The sequence below is a fragment of the Apteryx mantelli genome, chromosome 5 (genome assembly GCF_036417845.1).
Source record: "Apteryx mantelli isolate bAptMan1 chromosome 5, bAptMan1.hap1, whole genome shotgun sequence".
Lineage (NCBI taxonomy): Eukaryota > Metazoa > Chordata > Aves > Apterygiformes > Apterygidae > Apteryx > Apteryx mantelli.
The window spans coordinates 13,209,484-13,233,435 of record NC_089982.1 but is presented as its reverse complement, the minus strand read 5'-3'; the positions used below and the strand labels follow the sequence as shown (position 1 = coordinate 13,233,435).

Here is a 23,952-nt window from a genome sequence, read left to right as displayed (position 1 = left end):
TAGAAGCTGCAAAATACTACTCTTGATGTATTTCCTTTTGGAAGATTTCTGGAGTAGGAGAATGAGCAAACCAGATGACCAAAGCAACTACTACTGGAGAAATGTCAAATGCAGAACAAGATGGTTCACAGAGAACAGTAAAGAAAAGATACATGGAAATGCAGCAAGTTTAATTTAATTTAGGGGGGAAAACTATCTCAAGAGTGAGACACAAATGGATAATCCTATTCTGAAAAACATTCTTATTAGAGTTATCATCAAAAATATAATGACTTTACAGTATCAGAAAGATACATAAGCTTGGGGATGTAAATGGAATAAAAATATTTTATCGTTGCCTCAGGCTAAAGCAGAATTGTTTTCTAAATGTAACTGTGGTGTGGTGACAAAGGTTTCAGTATAATGACTTCAGGTCTAGTTAGAAAATTATAGTCACTGAGGCAGCTATTTTGTCCACTGTTTGCTGCTGAAGCAGGGCAAAGTTGCATTCCTACTTGCCAGAACCACATTCTCCCTAGTTTGCAGAGTTCACTGCTTTAAGTCAGCTTTGGTCATACTCTCGGTCAATGTAAATCATCATACCTGTTTTGACTCTCCACAAGTTCTACAGGAAGCTCATTTGGAGCTCAGACACGTTGTATTTCAATAAAGCTGTATTATCCTTTGACGTTTTTATTTTCTTAGTTTTCTCTTATTAATAAGAGAATTACACAATGCTACAATGCACTAGTCTTATTTTGAAAATACAACAATTATCTCAACATGGAAATGGCTTAGTGTCCTTGCTCCTCTCTGCTTTGATTCGAATGGACCTAATTCAGCACTGTGACTGCCATTCCATCCCTATGTCTTTTCATGACCTGTCATGAGGTCTAGACATGTCACTAGTACTTCAAAGGCAATGACAGACACCCTTACGGCCCATTACAAACCAAGTATCTCCTCAGAAGGAAGAGGAAGCATTACAGGCAATGACCATATTTAAAGGATCAGAGTTTTTGGATCACAATGCGGATTTTGTTATGGCAGGGCTATCGATAAACTCTGTATAGCATCTGTCCTCCACAGGACAACTGCAATCATCCCTCTGCCTCTTGCATTATTCACCACCACACAGAAAAAGACTGGATTTGAACTATAAATAACTGAAAATAATATTGAATGCTATAATTACAATTTGTTAGTGGCTCTCAAAAAACAGTGTTTTCAACATTTGCAACTAAAGAATTTCCTAATCCTTTAGCTGCAAACAACTGCCTAAGATAATTAAAATACTTATCTAGATTGTTTTCCTGTTGATCTTTCCTATAAATTTCTAGCTACAATGACAGAGAAGGAATGTGAGAACTGCTGATACTCTCATTCTATAACCAGATACAAATTTTGTTCCACATTTGCTTTGTAGTCTAATTATACTGCCTTTGCACAACCGTTATTTATTTTTTGTTTGTACAAAATCATAACTCATTTTGGCAGTGGCAGGACATAGAGAAGACAATAGAAACATCAGAATTTGATTTGTTATTGTTTATTTTTTCCTCAAGGAAAGCAGAAAGAAGTTATCAATCTGAGCTGCCTGAAAAAGAGTCAATGTCAGGTAGGAGTTTCAGCTACTTGGGGTTAGGGGAAGGCAGACAGTACGTCATCCATACGTGCGCACCCAACCCTTCCAGCCTGGGCCCTGGGGAGACCCAGGCCTGGCTAGTTCCCTACGGGGCAGCCCAAGCACCCATGTCTGTCAGGCACTTCAAAGAATGCATTTGGCCCTTGCACAAATGTATTTACTTCCTACTAGTCCAGGAAGCAATCGTCACTAGCTCATTTGACTATTCACAACATAAGCCTATTGTACTGGAAGTTCCTTGCTACAATTTCAAGCACATGTTTTAAAGAAATTCATACAAATTCTACTTCTCTGCCTAAGTATCAATAAAATGTTGTAGTGGAAAGTATACTATAATTCAGGTGAGGTGTCTATTACTGTTTCAAATCGAGTCTGAATGAGAGATTTCAAACCAATGTAATTCCAGAGCAATAGCAGGCATCCATATACTCTCAGTATTACCCAAGGAGCAATGCTTTCTTAGTGCATCATTGCAGTTACACAAGAAACTGAAACACTTCAATCATCTTTTAACAGGTTGTCCAAACTAGTCTGAAAAGCATTCATTTCTCACATTACCAAAACATGCCTTCTTGAACGGACTGTCAAACCAGATACAAATCTGCAGGGGGATACTACAGCCCAACAAACTGGCTGCATTACAGACCACACCGCCTGACACCACGGAGGAGCAACCAGTAACACAGGGGTAAAATAACAGCACTGTCACTCGGTGCGAAGAATTTCTCCCCAGAGATTTATCAAAAAAATGAAAAAAAATTAAAAAGAGGAAGAGTGAGAGAGAGAGAAAAGGGAAAAGAGAATCTGTAACTCAAAGAATTGAAGAGTAGACTATAATCAGCTTCTTTTCTACTCCTTTCGAAAGGAATTAGGCAAGGCTGTAAGAGTCAACAAGGACTACCAGAGTCTTCCAATGTAACAATTACATTTTTACAACTTGAAGTTCATATAGAAAAAAAGGCTCCTAAATTTAGCTATAAATTTACTACAGCTGGCAAATATGGAACATACATGCACCAAAACCTTCCTAGTTGTCAAACTGAGTATCTGTACTTAACAGTTCAGTACAAAATTGCATTGAAGCTAAAATTCTCCCATTTACCCTATTTTCCATCAGTAAGGATCCAGCTTGTCGCTGTGACTCCAAGGAGACTAGTATTTGAAGTTGAACTCATGCATGAGCATCTTGCTTAGGTAAGTACAGTTGCAAGGGACAAATTAAACAGCTTCAGCACAGATGGGATATTAAAATGACTCACCGTGTAGGCCCACTGATGTATTCATCAGAAGAAAAATCTGACTTGATTCTTAAGAGCATAAAGTGCTGCCAGAGAAGTTGTAGCATTTACCCAAGAACTTAATCTGGAAATTTCCCTAAAGTTCATGAAAATATTTCTTTAAGATATGGCAAACAGCTGGCAAATTACAGTATCTGAGTCATGACATAATTAGTAGTTCTAAAAACAAATCAACAGAAATATCTCCCCCCCCTCCCCAAAAAGCAAAACCTATGAATGTGACTGCAGCTGAAGTACAAATGCACAAGCCAGCTTTAAACTAGCCAGCTCAGACGGCTATATGCTGCCATCACTTCTCTGCACTGCAGTACAGTCATACCCAAGGATACCATTTAGAAAAAGGACACAAGCACCTGCTTAACTTTAAATTTAAAATTAAGCACCTGAATTGTACTACACTTTTTTCAAGCCCTGGTAGCCCATGAACAGGTTTTATTCATTGTTTATATATAAATAGCACACAGCAGCAGATTATCATCTTCTGGGAAACCGGTATGTTTAGGAAACTTCTGCTTCCATACTGTCCCTTGCAGTGTGAGCATTCAGTTGATACTTTGATCACAGAAGCTGAAGCTAAGTTGTTTTAAAGCATAACTTCCAGTTCGCTGGCCTTGCCTTCGTTCCCATGCTCTCTGTAAGAACTTGAAACGGAAGGGAGGATTCCTCATGTCATTGCTCGGCCTCAGCAGCTGATTTATTTTTATTTGAATTCAGAGAGGAAGGCCTCCAGTTAAGACTATGCAAATAGAATAAACTGTTCCAATTATTGTAGCATCTGTGCACCTTCAAGAGAAGCCGCCTGAATTATCACCACAGCAACGCAAAGAGGCCTTGAAAATTTGAACTGTTGAGCCAGTGTGGGTTTTAAGGCTTGTATTTCTACAAAATATAACAACAAATTAATTCAATATCCTAGACGAAGTGGAGGGCACAGAGGAAGAAGCAAGCTGGAGCTCACATTTCTTGTTTTTTGTCCTGACCTCACACTGACATCCAGACTACATATTTCTCTGCACGGCAGCCTGCTGGGGACTGGAAGGCCGAGCGCTATGAAGGAGGGCCTCTTGCTCTTGCCGGCTGGACACACAAAGCATACTTTGCTGAGCACAGAAAACAAGACGACTTGCGCATTGTTCTTCAATAGAAAGCAGAGAAATGCCCCCATTCCAAAATTCATCTTTACGGAAGAGCAGTGAACCCCTTCTGTGCTCTAGCAGCCTTCAAAGCGACACAGAAAAACGGCCAAAGCACCTAGCAAGAACTGCATCTTCCTCCTGCAGGTTTTGTAGCTTCACCAAACAGGTTCCTTCATGCTTGTTAAGATGCGTTATGTCACTCCCAGGCCTGCTAAAGGTAAGATGTTTGCTTGGCCTGAGGAAAGCCAGAGCTTTCTCTGCTTATTTTGCTGCTACGTTCTTATATTATCACATTACTCAGTCAAGTACAACTCTGCTGAACAACAGAGGGAGGGATTTTGCCCACAGTGCACAAGGTGCACAAGAGTTAGTAATTCCCTACATACTGCTAAGAAATTGCTTTCTCATGAAATGTTTATGAGCTTCAAGACAAAATACAGGAAAAAAGTAAATAAATTGGCCTTTTATTCCTCCGATCCTGATAATATCTAATTACTGACACTTCAAAGAATCGTTAAGCTTTGCTGCTACAACTTCTGGCATGTTTATTTGCTACTTACAGTAAAACTACATTAAGCAAATACAGTACATCATTTAAAAACACTAAAGAGTTTCTTACTAAGACAAAACAACATCATTAGTCAACTATTATGCAATTTACACTAAAGGCTCTTTTTCCCCCAGGCTTCATTCATAGCTTCTTGTGTCCTAGAAATCTTACATATAGCTCTACTGCAGTCTACAATATAATTATTTTTAGTTATTTGTAGCTGTTTGTTGGTTTATCATTAATATGTATTTTATCAGTTTTAGATTATATAGAGTTTCCTTTCGAAAGCATTTCTTATTCTAAGCATATTCTGTCCAAGGCCCTGAAGTCAGCAACGTTCTTTTCCCAAGACTTCCTTGCTGGAGAATTGGCCGCTGCACAGCTCTTTGCAATATCCACAGCTTTGGGAACATATAAAGCAAACCCATCGAGATGCACAAACATAAGCATACAAATCAAAGCATGTGTGTTACTTTCAGGGAAAGTGATGCCCATAATTACAATGTAAAGATCTGTGCAGATCAGCCCACAGAGGGGCTCTGCACTCAAGTCAGTGCAATTCTGCGTGTGCCAAGGGCTTCCTCTTGCTTGATGTTTACAGGGGAGACGAACAGATGATCCCGGCAGATTTAGACAAAGGAACTGATACCTGTTTTGCTTCCATTAAAAGGGGATATGGGGAAAACAATCCACATGTAGAAAGCACAGGGATGAAATTAGAAGAGGGAAGTGAAAAGGATACTGCTGTTTCACAGCTCTTGAGATTTTCTTGAATCATGCTTTAATCCCCTTACAATTGCTTTGAAAGTTTATAGAAAGTTTACTCAATTCCTGTCCAAATAACATGTAAAGGATTTCTGAAAAGATGTTTCATTCCTCATATTTATAAGAAATGTTGGTTTAAAGGTATTAATATGGCGATGCTGTTTTATGTGAAGTTCAAATATGTCTCATTTGTCTAAGCACAAGCTTGTTTTCTTTTAAAAAGAATCCCAAAGACCTACAAGACCAACAGATTGGAACAGTAGTCAGAGCATGTTTGAGACCTCTGAGTGCATGAGATAAGTATAATTTATGTGACTATGTGCTTAGAAGATATCACCAATGCAGTTTTAAATAAAAAAGAAAAAAAAACACAAACCAGAAAACAGCAGATGAACATACTTGCTAATATCAATAAAATGAAGGGGGAAAAAAAAATCTAAGAGGTGGCATCATTCAAGTCCTCAAGCACGTGCTAAACACATACAAGAATTGCCTCACTTTGAATTCATAAAGGATTATGAAATGCTGAAGCTGCTGATAGCATAGGAAAAAGCCCATCAAACAACAGTTCATGTTCGTCTTTCAATGGAGAGGAGGCAAAAACTTAGTAAGCTGTTTGAACTAACCCTAAAAATACTCTGGATTTCTGTCTAGTATTTTGGGGTCTATTGCCTTTCCTGTTCCTTAGTATTCATCATCCAAAGTCATACCAGTAAGACAGCAATTAGATGCTAGCAGTATTTCAAACATGAAGTCATTCTAACAAGAGCTAGATGATGGGCAAAAATTGTGTTAAACTTTTAGATACAGGCAGACTGGGAAGAAGCACTTTATCACCAGAGTGAAACAGATGTTGCAGTTAGATACAGACTTAAGTCACGTACTTGTACCAAGGCTACATGTGTATGGGGAAGACAGACTTCATACCTTATGAGTATACCTTATTATAGCTAGCAACAGATACGATAGTTCATACATATTTTAATCTGACTCAAAGTATTTGCACCTACATTTCAGGCCTCATATCTAATTCACTGTTGTTGCTTTTTACAGTTAAAAAGCATTCATGCTAAGATTTTACAGAAAAAGAATTACTGATAGACAAGTTCTACTGTTATTATTTCTTTCTTTCTTTTCCTGAAAAAAAAGTTATTTTCAATTGTTAAGAAACAACCATCCTGCCTGGTATTGCAAGATAAATCTTACTGCTCATGCTGTGGTCATGAGTCTCATCTAATGCGACAGGGCAAGATATCAAATTGGAGTCTATTTAATTTAATAGGATTTCCTCAGAAGACCACTACCGTACTTCTGAAGATGCCATCATATCTCATATTACAGAAGTAAAACAGTCACTGAAAAATACTGAAATATCTAAAATGAGCATTTAGGAATTATGTTCTTTCTAAAAATCAACTGTTGACTAGAAAACATGTGCAAGAATAAAAGAACTATTTATACAAAAGGAATAATCTTATTAAGCCTGTTAAAAAGTCATTTTCTTGGAGTATAAATGCCCATTTCTTCTGTGCACCTCATTACCAAAAGTCATGGAAAAGACAAGCTAATGAACAAAAGAAAGCCTAGCCTCAGGCCAGTTTCTGCTTTTGGAAATTCCTACGTAACCCCTCGTGAAACAGAAAAGAGATGTACATGCATATCCACAAGAAAGAATCTGGCCTGATGTTTAAATTGCACTTATAAAAGATCATGTTATTTGAAGCAATAACTCACTGTTTAGACACATCAGGCATTTTTGTCTGTTCTTTCTTCCTCGTATCCACTGTCGGTTCTACAGGGCTAAGTACTACAGCAGCACATGAGACTATCGACTGGTATGAGTCTTCCCGGCAAACTGCAAAGATAAAAATCTCAGCGTTAAAAAGTGAACTCAGTGTGTATTTTAAATGTTTTTTTAAAAAGCAAAATATACGATCAAGTCCTACTGCAACAAATAAAATTGCAAATGATTTATCAGACTGCATTATAGTCTCCTCAAATGAAAAGCTTCATAGTTTTTCACATTTCCCAAAGTGTTTGCTTGGCACTTTTTTGCCATAGACTGATGTGCCCATCATCACTCACTAAGGTTTAGCTCGCACAAGATATGATGTCAGTCTACTCCAGCTCACTGGTGTGTGTGAGTCCTAAAAGGACTCATATTTTCACAAGTAACATCAGAGTACGATGCATTTTTTGTTCTTTTTTCTGTCACAAATTAAAAGTGAGAGCAGAAAGTAAGGATGGTTTTCAGATGAGCCTCCCACCATTAGAAATTTCAGACTTGGTAAGAGTCTAGTTTTGAGAAAGTCTGATTAGCCAGGTTCTTTGGCTTCAACCGTTAAGTCTCACTTCAGTCCAAAAAGGCCAAATCCAAATGGTCTAGGAGTGATATCTGCTATGTTGATTCATGCTTTCCCTTCATACAAATTATTTACGTATCATAGTGCTGGACAATATGACTCAGATGATATCAAAGCTGGAAGAACAATCATTTATCGCAGCTGAGCATCTGGCCCAAGTAGTACTAATAAATGAATTCTCAAAAGCATCTGACCTCTGAAGAGACAGCTATACTTGTTAAAATATATACATATATAGATATACACACACACATATATATAGTCTAAAATTTAAATTACAAGTACTAGTAATTTAGCACTTAAGTAGTCACCACTCACTGCTACACATTTTGAAGGTATAGATTTCCCTAACAGCCAAGGTCTACACTTGCGAGCCGAATAAAAGCTGGAAGTAAAAGTTAGTTGTATTGTACAAACCACAGCAGCTTCTTGTATTATACATTTGTCGGACTATACATGTTGTGCGTAAGCAAGAAAGAGTGTGGTGACCCATGTTTTAAGCAGAAAGTCGCACAGGATTTTAAATGTATAACATATAAAACTACTTTATAGTGCACACGTGCACATATACAGCTTGTAACAGACAGTAAAACAGGAACGACCACCACACCTTGCCAGGGATTCAAAGCCAGAAAGAACCTATTTTATCAGTGCGTACATTAGGGCGAGGTTGTGACAGCTGGTAACGTTCAACTGGGACATATCGCCATGGCAGACTTGTTTCTGCTGCCTCACTGACCATCCAGCCTCCACAGCGATGTGCCTCCTCCTTACGGTCTGCAGGCGACCTATCTTTTGCAGAGCCTGTTCTCCTCTAGCAAAACCCTGCAGTAAAGCTTCATCCATACAACCGCCACTGAGCACCAACCCACAACGATTACCAAGATAAATAGCGTGGCATTTTCCCCGAGTGCTCAAATGGCACTGAGTATGAATTCGGCACACATCTACCAGGCGCTGCATGCCAGACACACACCCTGAAGTGAAAACTCATGCTTTAAGGCAGCTCCAGAGTAGATTTAAAGGAAAAGGTCAAAAGCCACTTGGATATTTGCACAAAGGTCTGCAACATGCAAGCGGGGGGTTTTGCTTTCAGAGCAATTCTGAGCCCTTCGCAGCATGGGCAGATTCTGACAGGAAGAAAATCTTTTTACGGAGCACAAGTAATTATGTTTAATGCATTTGATTTTCTCCAGCACTGTTTATGCTGGTATGTTTAAATGCTACCAACACAAACTAGACAGTACTGAAATGTCACCTTCATTTTCCTTTGGAAGTGATGTTCATAACTTGGTCACCATCAGACACCAGTCTCCAAAACACAACCATGCCTAAAGAGAACTTATCACATTGCATATTGACATATGAGTGGGATAAACATTACAAGTTGCTACTTAAAAAAAAAGTAAGGAGGGAACCGTGCAAAACACAGCTAGCAAGAATATAGAAGAAAACATGAGTTGTAGGCGAGTTTTATATTACTGTAAACATTATGTTCAACCAGCATACCTCATATCTGTGAGATGCTATTTGGTAGGCACCAAGCAATTCAGTGACAGCATCTCCAACACCTTGTACATGCAAATTAGCATCTTCTCATTACAGCCACTGACTGAAACTGAATATGTGCAAATGAGAAGCTTTAGGTCTGTCCGACTCTTGATTTATAGCTAAATTGTAAAAAGACAGGTTTGTCTAGGGGCAATACTGAATTTCATTACCTGAATTTTAAGCTAAAACACCAATTAAAAAAAAAAAGGGAAAGTAAAGTATGAAGCAAATATGTATTTCTCTTTCAAATAAGAGAGCTGTGATACCACTTGAAGATTTAGTTATTAATTGACAACTTGTAAAAGGTCTTGTAACTATGAAAGCGTCATAGGGTAGGATTTTGCCTGGATCACCTACTATCCATCAGAGTAGCTACAAAGAAAGATAAAACTGTAAAAAAGATGCCACTGCTAGCCTCTCACCCTGCACAGAAACTTCACATGAATGAGCAAAATCTAATGACCAATGCTATCTGGTGGCTGAATAATCCCCTCGTTCACAGCTGAAGACAAACCCAGCAGCCTTGCAGTGAGCTGAGCTTGAGGAGTTTATTATCCTCCCATTCTAGAAAGAAATATGTTTTGGCATGGCTTTTTAAAGCCCCTACAATTCCTTCTTTTTATCTCAAGCCTCTGTGCACACAACCATAAGTCATTATGGGCTAATTAACTAAAATGTCATGAAATAGTGACAACACAGCAGCAAGTAATTTTCATCTGCTGGAGTGTATTCTCTTATTATCTGTTCAGAGCTTTCATTCAAGTAATGAGAATGTGCTTGAAAGCAGAATAACAACTCTCATATTTAACATTGATGGGGACAGGCACTGTTCTACTTAAGAAGCCCATTTGGTTTTCCATTCTCCATTTCAAGTTTCTCTTCAGCGTAGTTTGTTTTCTGTACCTTCACTTTTCAGGTACTTTTGGTCCACATTTCACCAAAAAAAGAAGAAAATTTACTGATGTCTACCCACTGTACTCATCATTAATCTGAGTCTCTTAGATTCCCCAAATATTACAGACCTTGAAATACCAAACCAAGACACTGAGGGATTTTCCCCTCTTAACCATAAGTCCTTTCAAGGGTCCAATTTTATCAGCCAGCAAGAACTTTGAAATTTAGCCTTCCCAAACAAATTGGTAAGGAAAACAGAAAAAAAGCAAAATTTTTCATTATATGAGTTGGTATAGGTAAAAGCCATCAATGCAAACAGCTGCCCCAGGCTCTAACAGTATTTTGGAAGCGAGTGTGCAAGCTAGTTTGATGCCTTACTGACCAGCTCTGCTCTCCGTACGTATCCCTGCAGTTTACGGACAAAAGGAGAACTGGTATTTTTAACCTGCAAGGAGTAAGTTTCCAAAGCTGCTGACTGCTTCTTTTTCCTCTGTATTTTCTAACCACCAGCTTGGTTAGATTTCCCATACAATACTATAGATGGGGCTTAAATATGACAGACTTTACTAAATGTTTTTACCATATTATTTTAATTCTGTTCTTCTTGGGTATCATATAGGAAAGTTTGCAAAATGCCTGATTACAGTCATGCATTTAGTTGTTCCATTTTCCTAACACTGTGCTGTGTAAAAAGCAAGTGTTGTTCTTCAGTCTATGAATAAAAAACGTGCCCTTTGCCTACAGCATGTAGTAAGCAAAGTGAAACACGTTTTATCTAATCACCAACAAATATGCAGGGAATAGTACAAGTAAATGCCTCTGCATTTGAAAAATATCCCCAAAATGCCTTATGTTGCCAGTGCATGTATTGTACAGGATCACTATCTGAGTTCAGCACTTCCTTAACCTTTATTTTCCAGCTACAGCAAAAGATAAATAAGCAGTAACAAAAATTGCCTCACGAAGCTGAACTACCACTATGTTTGTGTACATTGTGCTAAGCGCCAAAGTCCAGCTCCCTTGTTCACACTGGGTAGTAGCTTGCTCCACAAAAGAGGGAATACATTTCGACACAGTCAGTGTGCATAGGTCTGCCGGGAGGGGACTGGGCAATTTAGGTTAGTACTTCTTGATCATTAACAGCCACTTCATGAGAGGACAGTTGTTGGGGACGCATCACCTCTGATCTGGCCTGTTTAGTATAAATCCCCAATATCACTTCATTCAATATTTAGGGAGGGAAAAAAGGACGACTGTCCTTTTAACCGTTTGTAAAACAAGACAGGAAGCAGCAGTTACGTTCTGGCGCGCTGCTGCGTTTTGCCAAGGGCACACAAACTGCAGCACGGCTCGAACGGGGAGCTTCCTTCGCTCGCTGGCTGCTGCGTCCCTCCGGGGCTGCGGGGGAAGCCTGGGCAGGGCACCAGCGCCGAGGCAAACCACCAGCTCATTTGATAGTAGCTGTAGCAAGTCCTTTAGATGTAGGAGACAACAATATTTAGTGGCTCGCAATGTGTTACACGGGGACTGTCTTCTGAAAAAATAGGTAATTCCCATGCAAGCGAGATGGTACTTTTCAGTAATCGCATCGCCTTTATTCCTTATTTACCCCTTAAGTAATCAGCCAGTAACTGCAGTGAAATACTGCAACTGGAGGAACATCTTTGCTATGTATCACCATTTACAAAACGTATTTCTCTTGGTAAAATAAAGACAGTATGTATCAAGTCATATACAGGACAACTCTACAGAAAGAATAAAAACAAATGGACTAACTTCACACAATGGTATTTTAAGAGATCAGTACTGCTTTTAAAAGTTACCTAATTCCTCGCCCAGAGTCTCCAGTTTACACTTCAATGAAGCATGCAGTTTGTTTTCTTTCATTGCCAAGTGTTTTAAAAGTACCTCACATATTTATTACTAGGAGGGTTGACTTGGAGTGACCATAGTTGGTTTAAGCATTCCCAGAACACGGTTTATTATCGAAATAAATCTACCCATTTGGAGACACAAAAACTTTTTCTTTCTTTTCCCGTTTCTTTCAAGAACAACGAGAGTGACTAATTTGACAGTTACTTCAAGTTCGATCAACTAGAGAAAAATTTTTCATTCCCTGAACAGTATGGCCAGTAAGAAACCTTCAACAGCCACTGAATATAAAGCATATGTCTGGAGAATAAAAGGATTTTAAGCTCTAGGGGCATCTTCTCCAGCATCTACTGCAAATACTCTGTTAATTGTACACTTTTATTTTTTTAATTAGAGAAGAGACGAGATCTGGTTATCACCACTAACTAGGAAAAAAAAAGTCTCTTTTGATACAAGACACGAGAGGTCATTTGGTAAAATTAATAGTAAGTACTACACAATTCAGGGAAAATAAAGGGAAAATGTTGATGTGCGGTGTCTAATGGAAGCGTGAGGGATTCAGGACACAGGCAGCTGGGGACAGTGAAGTATTCCTGGATTCAAACATGCTGGATGCTCATTCTAACAAGTATTTGCACTTCTGACTGTTAAGTTTAAAATAATCAAACGTCATTATTCAAGAGACAAAACAAGTCTGGAAACAATTGCTGTTTTTTTACCAAAAGCTTCTACTTTTTCCTGCAAAAAGTTAGGCAATCAACCAGGAGCATAGAAGAGGTTAAATACTCCCCTCGGACATATCAGCCACCTGCCACTGCAGGAGGCAGGAGACTGAAACATCAGGAGCAACACCTGCATCCAAAGGATCAGTCACACATTTCTTTTTGCATTTGCTGGCTTTCCATAGTATTTTAATTACTCTAGAGCACCAATTCCAGATTCAGGCCTTTACATTTCAATACACTGTTCTCTAAATTTCTGCCCTAATGAGGCTTAGGAAATGAGCTGAATTCTGAGGTGATCTGAATGAATAATGAGTTGCACGAGTTGAGTCCCACCTGTACGTGCACTAGTTTTATAGCTGAGGCAGAGCAGGTCATACAGGCTTTCCTCAAAAAGAAAAAAAAAAGGGGGGGAGAGAGATTGAGATTATACTGCAAATTTCTTCAGTTAAATTATTCTGGTATTGAAGAGAATGAATGTAGAGCTAAGGGAAGAAAAAGGAACATTTTAAACATGCAACTCAAGCTATCTTTTCAGGAGCTGTTGATACTAGAAATAGTTCATAAGAGAAGATCCTAGTGTATTAATTCTGGCATCTCCAGTAAAAAACTGTGGTTAATTTAGACAGGTTTGGAAGATTTATACTCATTTATTTCTACTGACATTTAAAATTCGATGAAAAGATATGCTGTTTCAGTCTCTTGGTAGTCCTGTTCACCAAAAGAATCCTCAACTGTTCATTCTCTCTTTAGTTTTTCCTCATATACCTAGACTTTTTCAGTTATTGTATTCTAACTTTTTATATATTTCTGAATTTTAACATGTATTTTTTAAATTATGCTATATTTAAATTAGAATGGATTTTTTTCCTTTTTATTATATTATTATATTATATGTTGAATTTTCTAAAGCACACCTCTAATTTTTTCCAAGGATGTTCTTAGTATTTCTAGACAATACGTGCTTAAGTAGAGAAGTAAACCTCACAGGTTTGGGGTGTTCATTGCACAGGCATCAAAAACTTTGGCTACTTAATCAAACCTCTCAAGTCTCTACTATCAGGCTGAAGATTCTCGTAGCAATAACATTTCTCCCAAATTTCATACATAATCCTCATTTCTCCCTAAATCAGAAAAGAAAAAGGAGAAAGGGAGGGAGATGAAGATGAAGCACTAAGAAACAGGTTGTCACTTACGGTTTCTGATCTCACTCAAGTTAATGAAAACAGAGGGGGAAAAAATGCCCCTAAAAGAGTCTTAAAATTTCAAGACATTCTAGTCTGAATTGAGAAAGGTATTTGAGAGTTCACGTATCATTGATTTTTTGTTAGTTTTCAGTTCCAACAGTTTATTTGCCCTGCGCCAACTTGCATAACGTTAGAGAAGTTCCAGCGCAGTATCAGGACACTCTAGTAAAAATCTTCGAAGTCACACTGCTATAGCAAGTCATACCGTTACCTTTTCAAATCACCACCATATTTTTTAGATTCCACAGTCATTTTCTTAGGAAGCTTTATTTGCCTTTTATTATAGCATCTTATAAATAGCTTTTTTTTTTTTTTTTTTTAAATCTGTTATCCCTTCCTCACGACACAGACTTAATGTCTACTTTTCTCTGTCCATTCACTGGGCTCAAGAACGAACCATCGTGCAGACCAATATCTTTGTCAACTCGAAACACCATGTGCACTAAACACTTCAGCAAAACCTAGTGCCCAGTTCCACTTCCACAAACTCTTTCTCAGTCCCAGAAACACAACAAAATATTTGAATTCTGTGTTACTAAACCTTAAGAGCCCAAAGAGACTGTTGATCTCTTTAAAGTCATGCAAAAGGCCAGGTACTTTGGCTGAAAACCATTTTGACCATCTATTTAAAAAAAAGTCTAATAGCAAGAAAATGCCCAATTTTCCTGCTTCTTGATTGTAGATTTGATGAGGACCTTAGCGGAAAGAAAGGCGTGGGGGGGGGGGGAACTGAAACCATCACCATTTTGTTATTAGTTCAATAGTTATTCTAGTGCCTCTTGTCCCTTAGAAACAGCTACATTTCACAATGTTGGCCACATGAAGGCTTAAGAGAATGAGACTATATGCTCACAGTCCCCAAAGGGTTTGCTGTAATAACTCTGCAATAAAACCACAGGCCCAATTCTTAAACACAGCATAGTCACAATCAGAAATTCTATAATGGCCGGGTAATTGGCGCTATTACTGGCAAATGAATTACATTCTATCAGCTTCTTACACTTCCTGCCTCTTTTGTACTATTCACAAAGGCCGCACACGCATATCAGCTTTGTGCTATCTACACTGGAATCCAATTGCGAAGGCTATATAGCTCAGCATTATTCGCAAGTCAGGTAATTCTTCTAAAACGCTAGCAATTCTGGAGTGCATTATTTGCACCCTTTCATTTGTATTCTAAGTTTACTTATTCGCCACTGCAATAATTTGGTAATAGCCATATATGAAATTCAGGACTACTAACTTGTACTCCATAAGAAATTAAACTAAAAGAAGCAGCTCCTGCTGCTTCTTTTAAGGCTAATGCCTAATAGAATGGTAATCCTTGCACTTTGGTCATCTAATCATGCTAGAAAGATGATAAACGATGAAAGCACTCATCGATAAAATAATTGCCTAGATAATGATGACTCTGGTGGCCACTTCTCATACCTTTTCTGTTAAGTACACAATATTGACAGATTGACTGTAGTTTGGTCTCTCTTGAGAAGGAAAGGGTATCACCTTAACTCCTGTTTAGAGTGGTACCTCCCCAAAGCTTACGATGACTTGCGGACTTCCTTAACCAGAAGGGTTGTCTCTCTATTTACTCAACTCCAATGGACTTAATGAATTTGCTAAATTACTTTTATACCTATACCTATAGAAACTTTTATCATCCACAACATCCTGCAGAGTTCCAAAGCTTATGTATCTGTTACATGAAGAAGTATTTCTATTAGTTCATTTTAAACTTGCCACCAACTAGTTTCCTCCATTAGATTCTCCATTAGATTCTTCATCAGTCATCTCTTTTGCAGGCCACAGAATCTGAGTTTGCTCTTGCAGAAACTGTTCTGTATCTCTGACCACCCCATTATCTCCCCCCAAACTCCTGCAGTGATGGATCACTGTAACAACACTGGCAGAAACTGTAACTGCATTCACTGAAAAATAAGTGGGTTAGTTTTTCAGCTGTAAATACTTTACACCTAAAACATTCTAAGTATATCTATATATATATATAATTATATGCCTGAGGCTGCTTCTAAAATACTCTCTTATTCACAGGAAACTACTTAAAGTTAATATCATTATATTATATGTATGTATACACACATGTAGGAATTGAAACATCAACTTCCAAAGCATAAAATAAAAGCACATTCTATGTCTAATAGGCAGGTATTGCTTCCCAATATCAAAAAGCAGTGTTTGGCAAAAGACATGAAGGAGAACTTGTATTTTATTCACCAAGTAGCTCTCCTCTGCATATTCATGTGGGAAAAATGATGGCCATGCTTATATTTAACCTGCGGAACATCTGTGACTCCTGTTCCTATGAAGTCATTGCCTCACAGAACACCATGGATAGAAAAATACCTTTAACCTAAAGGACAGGGAGATTTCTAGATATCACAGCAGCGCCACGGACCAAGATCTCACTGGGCTAGCTCATTACAGATATACAGACCAAAAGGCAACCTCTGCTCCAAAGGCTGAGCAAAGGGATCACAAACAAATCCATGATGGAGCAGGAAGTTAAAGCCACCTGGCCAAGATCCCATTAACTTTGATTACTAAGTTGCATTTCTTTTTAAAACCCGGTTTTAACATTATAAAAATGTTTGCTAGTGCCTCTTCACAAAATCTGATTTTAATACAATAAATTCTAAGCACTTGCTAAATATGCCTCATTGGGTAATTAATTTAATAGCATTTTAATAATCATCCTGTGATCTTTCAGTAGTAATATTAAATGTCATTTTTAAAAATCAGTGTACATCAGAACTCTAGCCTGCAGACAAAACCACAGAATACTTCTCAAATGGAGTCTTTAAGTCTCTTTACAAACTCTATTTGAAAAATATTTTGAAAAACTGAAAAAGAATATTATACTACCCATGTACACATTGCAACCAGCCCAGAGATCTGATTACCCAAGAAGGGTTTCAGTTAGAAACCCAAATTTATCCTCCGCCTGCAGCCCCTTTGCACTGTTTCTCTTTCTGGTTTGCAGCACTCCCTCCTTGGGTGCTGAGCCTGCCAGCTGCACAGCCTTGGCTGGGAGCGGACACAACCGTTGCCTGCAACCCAGTCTTCCCAGTGGCAGAAGTGAAGACAACACAGTCTACACTCAGCTGTCACATGTATTTCATTAACCTGTTTTCACTAAGAGAACTAGATCAATTTACAAGTCATTTTAAAAAAAGACTGTTTTGCTGCAATACACTAAGGTCCATGCAGCTACAATCCCCTGATTTCAATGGCCGTAGTCACTGTGCACCTTCGCTGCAATGTAGCAGAATTCAGTCCTCCCACTTCAAGAAAAAAACTAAGTTATTGGAAAGACTTTGGTTTACGCATAATCTCAAGAACCCCATCTCACACTGGTTAAATAAGAATACCAAGTATTTATACATCCAACTACTACGACCATAAAAGCATCTCTACAAAAACTGTTATGCCAAAAAATGTAAACACTGCTATATGCAGCAGGCTATAGCTTTGCACCCTTCTTTGTTTATATCCTAGCAGATAAATGGTATAGAAATGTCACTGAGACATGATCATGAAATAGGATCCCTTATAGGAAGATACCGTAATTTAAGGTTTGATATTGAGAGAAAACATTATTCTTGCTTTGAACTAGTAACATTAAGAGTTTAAAACGCAACCAACTTTCACTAGCTTTTGGCAACACATTATCAGTCAGAATGATGCTGCAGGCTTGTATTATTAGCACTGTAGTCTGTGACTTGTGTCATCACATGGATGTCAATAAAAAGCACATGCATAAGAGGGAAAGGCTGCAATGAAAGACTAATGATCTGAACCCCAACAATCATGTCTAATTCTGCCAAATGGCAAAAAGTACCACAATTATAAGGTATGAATACCCATTAGCACAAAAAGCACAGCCTTATTCACTCCCTTTAGGACATAAGGTAACGTTCAAGATATAGTTCAAATACAAGCATTGGTATATTCCCAAAGGGGCTTTGAAGGTAACCGGTTAAATTCATTTTCCACAGAAAAGAGTCCAAAACATCCGTAAAATATGTATAAGTATATGTATTCATTTAAAAACTAATACCTTTAAGATAAAGCTACTATGCTAAGTTAAAAAAAATGTACAAACACAAGTAAAAGGGAACTTGAATACATGAGAACACAACAGTAACTAAAAAGAAAAGTTAGATTTTCCTAACAATTTACTGAGTTTTTCTAAGTGAACACAAATGTATGGTAACATTTGGCAATCGAATCACTTCTGACAATCTCAGGGATAAAAAGAGATGAACATAGTATTCAACACGTTGGAGTTACCAAAACATAATGAATTTGTGCCTGTCCACAGAGCTGCTCAGAGTCTTCATGGATAGGTTTATGGGGCAAAAGATGTTCACTCAAACCTCCTCCACTGGTAGTATATCCAAAGTTCTTGGTCTATAAGCAGGTTTTAACAAAAGTACACTTTTAAATGATACTGGAAAGAGCTATGCAATCTGCTTCTAAAGCCAGCTGAAGAGTATGAGAGGAAGGAACTAAAATTTTAAGTTTTTTGCCCAGCCAAAAGGGTAGGACTCACATATACCACTTGATAACCCTCAAAATGCCATCTGTCTACATATTTCATAACATTTACCCTAAGCATTCAAGTAACATGATCCAGGCTTCAGAAAATGACAAATTACTTTAAAAATTCATGGTATTACTTAGAACAGAAAATGCTGGTTTATTTCTACTGGACTTCTGGAGTTTATGAGTCTTTATGATGTACTCGCATCTTTTTTTAAACTTTTTCTACCATCAAAAGAGCAAGAAACATACTCAAACAATGACCGCAAAAGCTGGAGCTCTTGGAAAAGTCACATGTAATAAAATTTCCATTAGAAGGACAAGAATTAGCAGCTTTGCACAAAAATGACATTAAGCTCTAGTTTGAAATGCTCTCCTAGCTTCTGAAAATTTGCTGGTCTGATTAAATCTAAGAGATCTGAAATCTAAATCATGCTCACATACAGCTGTTTTACAACGTACTTGGAGATTAAAAAAAAAAAAAGTTTGTGAAAGTTTGCCTTGCGAATAAGAATCTTCCGAGCTGGTGCCTGCTCAGTGCTGGCAGGACAACTTGAAGACTTGGTGAAAGAGGATTAATAGCAGAGAAAAGTCACACAAATCTGTTTCTTTGAGATGCAACTTCTGCCCCTGTCAGAACCCAAGCAGCTTATGAGATATCTAAGTATCAGGTGGGTTCTAGCTGCAGGCAACAGCACCTTTCTAAAGCTTTCAAGAACATTAACTGAAGCGGCTTATGGTTTTGTGCACTCATTTAAACTACAAAACACAGATGAGTTAGAACCGAGGCTCTACAGAAAGCAGATGTCAGGTACCGGAGCACAGGGCCATGACGCCCCACAGAAGGGCTGAGCCCTGACCCAAAGTAAGGCCACTCCCGAGATCTGGGACATCATTACTGCTGGGCAGCTAATACCTGTTGGGTCAGCAGTAAGATGCATCTGACTAGAACTCCTAAACCTTTACTGGTCCCCACTAAAGGGTTCAGGGATCACTGTGGGTGCAACAGAGGCTGTGCCCTGGCCTACAGCCTGACCAGAGCTTTCTGTGGGGTTGGGGGTCAGCCAGGAGCAGGGGCAGCCAGGAGTAGGGGCACGTTTCCACATGGCCTGAGAGCCAGGCCCCACGGCGCTCAGCCCAGAGAGCTACAGGGGGCCAGACCCCATAGCACACAGGGCAGGAGAGCTGCAGGGGCCAGGCCCACGGGGCTCAGCTCAGGGCTGCAGCAAGCCAGGCTTACCGTGAGAGGGCAGCAGGCATCAGGGCACCAACAGAGGCAGGGCAGGGACCCCACCAACGGCCCCATCCTGGGCAGGGCTGGTGGCAGCAGCAGCAGCAGCGGCAGCAGCAGCAGGCTCCCCACCACCCAGCAACCACCAGAGAAACACATGGGGATGAGACAGACCTGGGTCATGCCAGGGAGCCCCATCAGGGCCAGGGCTGGGTGCAGGCTGCCTGCCAGCCCCCCAGCCCAAGTGGAAATGGGGTCCCTGGGCTCACAAGGGGGCCAGGTGAAGCTCCTCAGGGCAATTAAGGCTGTCGGTACCCTCCTGGCCCCACCAGCACACCTGGTCAGGACTGCTGGCTGCGAGGGATTACTGAGCAAGACTAGGCACCTGCAATAAAAGGACTAATAAGATCTCTTCAGCAGAAAATGCCTCAGCTAAGGCTCTCCAGAAGCATGAAAGCGAGGGCCTTTAAATGGCGTTTTTCTCTGGGATCACACAAACTATTGGGTTTCTGCAGCTTCCTGGAGTCTCTTCATGCCAGCTGAGCCCAATAACTGCCTGTTAGCCTGCGGCAAGCCTGGGACGAGGCACCACATCTGATGCCTCAGTGAAGTGGCTTAAGCTAATGCGTGTTACCTCACAGTTGTGAATGGCTCTAAGTTCAGTTGTCTCATATGGAGAAACTCATGAAGCTGTAGTAAGCCCATGGGTGGACCTGACTCTGCAGACACTAACTGACGCAGATTGCTCTGGGACACCTTGGTCCTGACGGAAAGCTGACCAAGGGCACGAGGAGGCGGCCGGCTGCCTGCAGGGTCACCCTGTGGCAGCACACTGGGTTTCCGTGCAGCGTCCTAGTTCGCAGCCAGCGCTGCTCTTGGTGGGGGGAGAACTGTGGATTCACAGTGCTGTGTTCCTGTAACACATCAACATATCCGAGATGCATTTCTCTGCACAGTTCTAATTGCAAAATAAAAGCCAGCCCTGGCTGATGGAAGAGAAAATGAAACAGAAGCCAAAACCTCTGCTTTTCCCATAAGAATGCAAAAAGTATTATTGAAAGCACCATTTCTAGATGAAAGCATAAAGCCACCCCCCGGCAATTTTGATAAGGTACCAGAAACAGTGCAACACTTCTCTCTTTCCTTAAAGAAACAGAAAAATTCACAACAGTGATTTTTCCCAGCCATAAGAACAGGCTGCCTCAAAGTTCCCTTTTCAGCCAAAAAGAGAATGATAGTTTCAGTTCTGTTTTGCGATCATGTTTGGGTTTGAGTTTCTACTTGAGCTATGTGATGCCTTCAAGAAAAGCAGCAGAGGTACAGGAGTGCCTGTGACACTGGCACCTTAACAGGGGGAATATAGAAAGCCCTGCAGGGCATTTCTGTAGGCACGGTACAAGCCCCTGAAGGAACGACTACTTTAACAACAATATCCGCTACCTCCGCTACTGTCATTTACCACAAGTAAAATAATTGTCAAAACTCAATAGCAAGTATTTTCAGGTGCATAGTCTCTTGGCCTCAAATATTATTCTTGACCTAGCTAAAAAAAAAAAAAAGACTGACAGGCAAGAAAGATTAATTTATTGTTGTTCATATAGAACAGTAATAATCACAAGAAATTAATTTAAGCAATTGATACATAAATAAACCTCCAAAAGCACAGTTTTCCAAGAAAATTATTAAATAAAAATGCAGTGTCAGCTCTTCCCCCTTGCACTTTCTAACAACAAAAACTCGCTGGGAAAATAAATGAGATATTTTTGTTTTGTAAGAGGAATAGTAGGAGGCTGTTTGCCATTCTGTTAAAAACGCACTGGCACCTGCTAGCAGGAACACCAGGTATAATTGCAGATAGAGCTGTATGTCTTCTCAGACACAGAATGACAGCCTCTGTCACCTGCAATGACAAGCAACTCGGTGAGCAATCCCTAAAGCAGTGCATTTGTCATAGCTATTCCAAACTCCTTCAGTCTTTTGCATAAGACACTCCCATAGTGTGTATTAGAAATTTGCATCACACTGAAATGATTAGAGGAGGCATGAAGAATATGCTGTCTCTTTTCTCAAGAAAAGAATCTTCCATATTTATAATAAAACACAAACAATATATTCACTCTTTTGCCCACTCTAAGATGGGTGGGTTTTATTTATTTATTTATTTATTTAGCTCTTGAGGGAGTTTTTGTTTAGTGATTAAAACTGCCCCAACCCCGGAACCTTGCTTAGTTAATAACTTCAATATTTGCACATCTCCCTGGAGAAACTTCAAGACCACTGTGCACTTAACTGGTATTGAGTTTTCGTTTTGTTTTTCTTAAAAATCATCAAAATTGTATAAAATCACAGGGTTTTGATATTATTTAGTAAATCTACAACAACATATACCAAATAAAATCACTCTCTTCAGAAAATAAAAATAAAAGTTTATTGGGGAAAGTCAACTCCATATTATGCTTTGAACTACGTCTGCAGCAGTAGCAGGCCTTTCCTGAGCTAAACTGCAGCCTGGGCTAAACTGCAGCCTGGGCTAAACTGCAGCCTGGCCTCTGCACTTGCACAGCACAGTGCAGGAAAGCCAAGTCAACTCACGTCTCTGCAAGTGCCTGGCAATCTTGCATCCAAGCAGGTGTAAGTAAACAGCTAGGCTCACCATCCCAGCCGGGCAACCTCAAAGCAGTGGAGAAATAAAGAAAATGGGTAGAGCTTAACCCACAGTCTCAGCAACAAATATACCAGCAGCAACTGGAACAGGAGGGCAGTATTATGATTACCTATTGATACACCGCTGAACCAAGAGGGAAAATGCAGAGACTTAACAGCCTGTTAAATCATGGAATGAGACAGAATACACCATACCCCATAAGGTGGGCACCTACGGTCACCAGGGCCTGAGAAGAACACTTGTACATTCACAGGACGGGGCAATGAAGCATCTTCACTGGTATGTTGTGGCAGCAAGCAAGAGAGAGATTCTAAAAGGCAGGCAGAATATGAATTTCCTAGGCTGTTTATATAGTTTTTCAAGCAACACCACAGAAATAAATAGATGAGTTAGCTAGGTGACAAGAAAGGTCAGTAGCAGTTGTGGAAAGAGAACATTGAACTTCCATGCCAAGAAGAAAACTGTGAAGCAGAATACGACTGCTCATCCATGTGCCGTGGCAGCACTTTTAGAATCCTGTCCATTAACATACCTTGTAGATTTTGCTATACTTAGTGTTTTTCAGGACTTCCAGGCCAAATGAAATTATTACAGTCATCTGATCTGACGTGTGGTACAGTACAGGCTGTGGTTCTTCTAAAAGCATAGCAATAATTTACTGTTCCCTGTCTTACCTTGTTGCAAAACCTTGGTGGAGATCACTGCTATGTCAGATTAGTAAGTGATCTGCTGAGTTCTCCCAATAAATGGCCAAAATAACAGCATAATTTTTTCCAATTGATTTGCAGAATTATAGAATGCTAGACATATATCTGTGCAGGATATACAGCATACGTCAAACGACATATGCATCTTTCCGAAAAACAATAAACCAATTGATTACATTTATGCATTTTCACACTTCTCTTAAATATTAAAAAAGATACAGGTTGAAATCTAAGTAAGTTTTGAGGTAGGTGTATTTTACTTCAAAGATAAATAAATTGAAATACAAATAGATTACTGCATAGTTGGCAGAATGGATCAGGATCAAAATGATAAGGCAGGCCTAGCAGTCTAGAACAGCAAATAGGCTGGCTAGTTCTAACAAAAATGTTTGAATACAGGCAAATGCAACACCCCCTAGAAACAAAGAATGCAGACTATCACTGCATTTCTGCAATGGAGTTCTGGCCCACAGGAAACCAGGAACTCAGTATGCTGCCTCTGCAAAAATCCCAAATGCAAATCTGAGTTGTACAAACATGGAACTGGTGACTCTGAAGACACTGAAGTCAGGCTCAACTCACTTACCTTCTCACCTTATCAAAAAGGCAACTGAAGGGTGAGTTCATTAGGGTGTATGCAATCCTGCATGGGAGAAAAATCCTGGGGGGGGGGAGACCTCCTTGAGTACACAGAGAAAGATTTAACAGAGAGTCAAAATTGTGGCATTAACAGCTATTATGCTATTGTAAAAACATACCATAAAATT

The 23,952-nt window shown here is 39.4% G+C and overlaps 1 protein-coding gene across 5 annotated transcripts in view; it reads right to left on the bottom strand.

Moving 5' to 3' along the window:
- Window positions 1–23,952, bottom strand: part of CCSER1 (coiled-coil serine rich protein 1) — a 724,845-nt gene that overhangs the window by 536,686 nt on the left and 164,207 nt on the right. For all 5 annotated transcript variants that reach the window (XM_067297075.1, XM_067297076.1, XM_067297077.1 and 2 more), the window contains exon 5: window positions 7,108–7,228. In XM_067297075.1, coding sequence (XP_067153176.1) covers window positions 7,108–7,228 — 121 coding nt within the window. The remainder of the gene's footprint in view (window positions 1–7,107; window positions 7,229–23,952) is intronic.